The following is a 5426-nucleotide window of genomic DNA, read 5'->3' as shown; positions in this document are numbered from 1 at the left end:
GACCTTTCATACAAAGACATAAATGGAAAATTAGGCGATCAACGATAAGCAATCTTTAAACGCAGCATCGGTCTGACATGCTCTTATAGTGTTGCTTGAAGAGCATTTGTTTTGCTTGATGCATCTTTTACAAGCTGCAAAAAACTGTGAGAATGGACAGGTATATGAGGTTCTTCAGGCCATGGATCACATGAGACAGACCAGTTTTTCCGAGTTTATGGAGTGCAATGATTGCAGAAACTCAATACGAAGACTTTTGTATAATGGATGCTCAAGTTTGTGTGGTTGTGTGGATTTGTATGTGTGAGAGCACATGTTTATGCTATGGTCTAGACCCACTGTTTGGTGCTGATGACGTCAATGAAGATGGCATAGTAGCTAGTCCCTGCAATGCGTGTTTCAACCTTATGAGTGACCATCATGAATTAAACTGCACGTGTGTATTTTTAGAGGATGATTTTGGCATGTTCCTGGATTCATCTAGATATATGCAATGATTGCAGGATGTACTCAACGTGGACTTGGTGGTTGACCGTCTTGGTCATGCAGGACACTTGGGCGAGGCAGAAGACTTGCTCCAAAGTATGCCATTTCATCGTAATATTGTGGGCTGGAGATCATTGCTTGGTCATTGTGGAAGCCATCGCAATGTAGAGTTGGGCAAATGGTGCTATGGCCAGCTTGCTGAAATAAATCGTAGCGATAGCACTGGCTATGTGCTCATTTCAAACATCTATGCGCATGCTAGCAGCAGTCTGGATGCAGACAAGATTGAAGAGTTGAGGAAATTTGCAGGAAATGAAGTTCACAAGAGGTCACCTCAGCTGAAGGAGGTGAAGGAAATCCCTTCGCATGTGAAGGAAAATTCAAATGACCTTACAAACAAGATGATGCATACATATGTGACACATGGTAGCATGGTGGATGCTTGCCATGTCTTTGACACCATGCCAAAGCGCGATGTAGTGTCGTGGAACATTTTGATCCTGGGTTATGCCAAGAAGGAAGAGGGTGCACAGGCTTTGGAGCTGTATGCAAGGATGTGCCAGGAAGGTGTCCAACCAAGTGCGCGAACTTTTGTTGGTGCATTGAAGGCTTGCAGTAGCCTGGCAGCACTGGAGGAGGCTAAGGAGGTTGATGGGAAACTAGGATGCCTGGGAAAAGGTAGAATTATCCACTCGCAATTAGTGATGAGTGAATTTGAGTTAAATGTATTTGTGGGAACCAGTTTAGTGAATATGTATGTGAAATGTGGTTGCATGGAAGATGCACGATGCATCTTTGATAAATTGCCCCATCCAAATATGGTAACATGGACTACTATGATCCTGGGATATGCCAAGCAAGAAGACTGTGCTTTATCCCTAGAATTGTATGCACGGATGCACCAAGAAGGTGTCACAACAGATCATCGAGTCTTTGTTGGCGCATTGAAGGCTTGCAGTAGTCTGGCATCACTGGAGAAGGAAACACAAGTGGATGAGAAAGTTGTGAAAATAGAATCCCTGGGGAAAGGCAGAGCCATTCAGTCCCAAGTAGTAAAGAATGGCTTTGAGTTGGACATATTTGTGGGAACCACCTTAGTGAATATGTATGTGAAATGTGGGAGCATGGGGGATGCAAGATGTGTCTTTGATGAATTACCTCATCGTAATGTGGTCACATGGAATACCATGATCTTGGGGTATGCTGAAGAAGAGAAAAGTGAGGAGGCTTTTAGACTTTATGCACAAATGCAAGAGAAAGGTGTATCACCAAGTAGCTTTACCTTTGTTGCCATCTTGAAAGCATGTTCCAACACCGTAGCTCTGAAAAATGGAAAGGAACTTCATTTTCAAATGACCAAGGTTGGTTTTGAGACTATCACAATTGTGGTAACCAGCCTTATTGATATGTATGCGAAATGTGGGAGCATGGTTGATGCCCAACAGCTGTTTGATACGTTGCCTGCAAGGGATGTTGTGCGATGGAGTGCATTGATTGCCGGATATGCCCGGCAGGGAGAGAGTGAACCTGTGTTTCATCTGTTTGAGAGAATGAGGCAGGAAGGCATAAAACCTGATCAGGTCACTTTTCTCAGTGTTCTCACTGCATGCAGTCACGTGGGTCTAGTGGACAAGGGCCAGAAATACTTTCATGCTATGAGCAAACAGGATGGTGTTATTCCAACTATTGAGCATTATACTTGCATGGTCGATCTTCTTGGTCGTGCAGGTCAACTGGATGAGGCAGTGGCAACTGTTGAGAAGATGCCTTTCCAACCTAATCTTGTTGTATGGTTGACCATTTTGGGTGCTTGCCGAAAGTGGAAGAGTACAGAGATTGGAAGGCATGCCTTTGAAAATGTGGTGAAAATAGATGAAAAACTTCCTGCAGCATATGTCTTGATGGCAAATATATATGCTGATGCTCACATGTGGGAGGATTGGGATAAAATCCAGTTAATGCGAAATAATGCTCAAGCATGGAAGATGCCAGGACAGAGCTGGTGGATGGACCTTAGCAAATGGGGCTTTAATTTATGGTGGTGCATTGAAGACATTCCCAAAGCAAGACACACATGCAAAGCAGAAAGATCTTCCCTTAGAACAGGAGGAAGGATATGTGACTGAATCTGAATCCTGTGTCAAAGGGGATATGTGATGAGGAAAAAAGGTTTTCTTTGAGATTACTTTTGTGTGGAAGAGATCATGGAGTCCCTAGCTACTCTCCTGTCAAAAGTGATTTCAGAGCCCGCCCCTTCCTTTAATTCAGTCCATCGCGGTCAGCAACCAGGTGAGGCCTGGTTTGCTGCCATTGTGGCCTATTGTTGCAGAGATCGCTCTTGATCCCTTGCTAATGTTTCTTGCTTTTACTAGCTCTCCGTTTGTAAGATGAGCATACGATCTAAGTGCTAAAGTGTGGACTCAACAAAATTGCAGTCTTTGTGTAGAGCGTTGTTGTGGAGATTCAATGGAATCTCTGTCAGAGTGCTGCCTTCAATAGCTTGTATGTGTAAATGCAACTCTGGCAAGATGGTTATAACTAGAGGCACTTTGAAATCAGAGTCTCTTCATATCTTGTTGCTCTTGGTTGATTTGCTTGCATGAAACTATGGGAGTCCCTCAGGTCAACCTTGAAATGTATTTTAAAACTAATGCAATTTCGTGCTTTCCTCACACCACCTGTGTAAATGCCTAGCTGCTGCTGAACCTCGCATGATGAGATATGCTACTAAGTTAGGTATTTATATGTGTATACATTGGTATCTTGGCTTACCTGTATGGCTGTATCAGAGGAGCAAATCCTAGCACGGGGTTGTGAGGCCACTTGGCACACGGGTGGTTGGCATGGAGGACCAACCAAGTTAGAGATCAATGCACCCACTTGTGAGCCCTTGATTGTGGGGACAAAGGGGCACTGGATCATAGGAACATATGATTGTGATGGTTATCTCGTTGTACCTTTGCTTGGACTCTATTTTGTTGTGTATCTAAGGTGCCATCTCCAATGTCAGCTCCTGGTACTTGCAGCTCACCACCACTCGTTGGGATTTTAATGATATCCAATGGCTGTACTCTCCTTGGAGCCTTTGATCCCGGTTTACTCCGTTTTTTCCCTTGTGCAATAGATGGAGTCTCCTCGACAACATCCTCATAAGACTCAAGAGGAAACACACTTGCAGCCAATAGAGGTCATTTTTTTGGGAGCGGTGCGCTCAAACCATGCCCACTTGGGGGTGCACTCAATCCATGATGGCCTAAATGAGAAGGTACTCTTAATCCATGTGAACCCGTGGGAGTTCTTAATACTTGTGTATTAGAGCCAAAATTTTAAGCATCAACACGAGAAGATCCCTTTCCTTTTGACTTTGAAGAACCTCTTGGTTTGATTGGTGATGTTGCGGTAGAGGGATAAGGGACAGTTTTGGGCTGCATACTAGCATCAAACAGAGGCTGGAGGGAGGCCAGACCAAGCAGGGCAGCAAGCCTAGTGAACCCCCTGGCAGCCCCTTATACAGGCTGCTAAGGGGGAGCTCTTTGAGCAGGTCAGCCTGCTAGCCCCTGGGCTGACCAGAAGTCAGCCAGGATGAGGCCATTCCAGCCCCCTATATAAGGGGCCCTCATTTTTCATCAGCCACAGCATCCACAGAAGCCTACAGAGGGGCAGCGTGGAGCAGGAGTAGACTACTAGGAGAGTTCGCTAGCCCCTTGCTGGATACTTGTGCTCACCCTGAGCTTGGTTTTGTCCACTATTTGGTGGAGGAATACATCTGAGTTCTCTCTCATATTCTCTCTCTTGTGTATGCTGTCTATACTCTTTTGTGTGAGGTTCTAGTGTGTGGTCTGCATCATTGAGTGAGATGGAGCTGTTCCTATTCCCCAGAGGTTGCGAGGTTAGAGTGATTCTATCCTTCATTTCCAACATGGTATCAGAGCATGGTTCTCAGCTCTAGACACTCTCATGTCAAAGGAAGGAGTTCTTCTTCATGAAAGCAACTCCCAGTCGAACCAGGTTTGCAGAGTATTATTTCATCCACTGCACGTTCTGTTTCGAGATTCTTTGCTATGTGAAATTTATAGCAAAACATTGAAGTCAGAAGCCATTTATACTCCTTCCGCTAGTCGTGTTCCCTCTTATACCAATTCTAACTTTGGAGATTCTGGGAAGCTGGATGGGATGAATTATCCATCTGGAAGGTAAAGATCTGGAGTCCCCTTGTGGCCCGGAAGCTGTAGAAGCTCACGACGGGATTGACGCAAATCCGGAGGATGTTGTAGATTACAAGCGCACGAATCTGATGTCAATGACAAAGATGAACTCCAAGCATGGGAGGATAGAGATGCCTTGGCCTTGGCTTTAATCATAGGGACGGTGGTAGACTCTGTGATTCCTCATATCCAGATGGTTGACATGTTGGTGGAGGTGTGGGCCACTCTGAAGGACTTGTACGAGACAGATAATACTTCTCGTATCTTGACACTTCAGCACTAATTGTTCAATATGCACATGGATGAGGGAGAGTTAGTACATGACCACTTGACGAAAGTCAAAGCGGTAAGACATCGGTTGGTCATAAGGTGGACACCTGTGAGCTGGCACTAGTGACACTGCTTAGTTTACCATGTAGCTTCAAGGGATCTGTCACTGTTGTTACAACAGGACAAAGGACCAAGCCTCTGACATTCGAGGAGCTTGGGCCCTTGTTACTGCTGGAGAAAGCCTGGGAAAGTTGTACAAGGATAATAATAAAGTGCTTTTGGTGAAGGGCAAGCCCAAGGACTCCAAATGCAAGGCCGATGACTCAGCGTAGAAAAAGAAGGTGAAATGTTTCTAATGTCAAAAGCTTGGTGATTATGCAAAAGACTACTGGAAGAAGAAAGCGGATTAAAAAAAAGAGTCCCATAGCAAGGAGGAGCCTAAGACAGAGACACATCCAACGTCAC

At 44.9% G+C, this 5426-nt stretch overlaps 1 protein-coding gene across 1 annotated transcript; it reads left to right on the top strand.

Annotated features, from left to right (window-relative positions):
- The first annotated feature begins 223 nt into the window (after positions 1-223).
- On the top strand, positions 224-3004 carry LOC147886185 (pentatricopeptide repeat-containing protein At1g06140, mitochondrial-like). The gene has a single exon (XM_087395986.1). The coding sequence runs from the start codon at positions 585-587 to the stop codon at positions 2610-2612; it is 2028 nt and encodes a 675-aa protein (XP_087252112.1). The 5' UTR covers positions 224-584; the 3' UTR covers positions 2613-3004.
- Positions 3005-5426: the final 2422 nt, after the last annotated feature.

Source organism: Dipteris shenzhenensis, chromosome 24 (assembly GCF_047967505.1).
Source record: "Dipteris shenzhenensis isolate YYH24624 ecotype China chromosome 24, Dip_SZ_1.0, whole genome shotgun sequence".
NCBI lineage: Eukaryota > Viridiplantae > Streptophyta > Polypodiopsida > Gleicheniales > Dipteridaceae > Dipteris > Dipteris shenzhenensis.
Note: the sequence above shows the minus strand (reverse complement) of the source record. Positions and strands in the feature narration are given on the sequence as shown.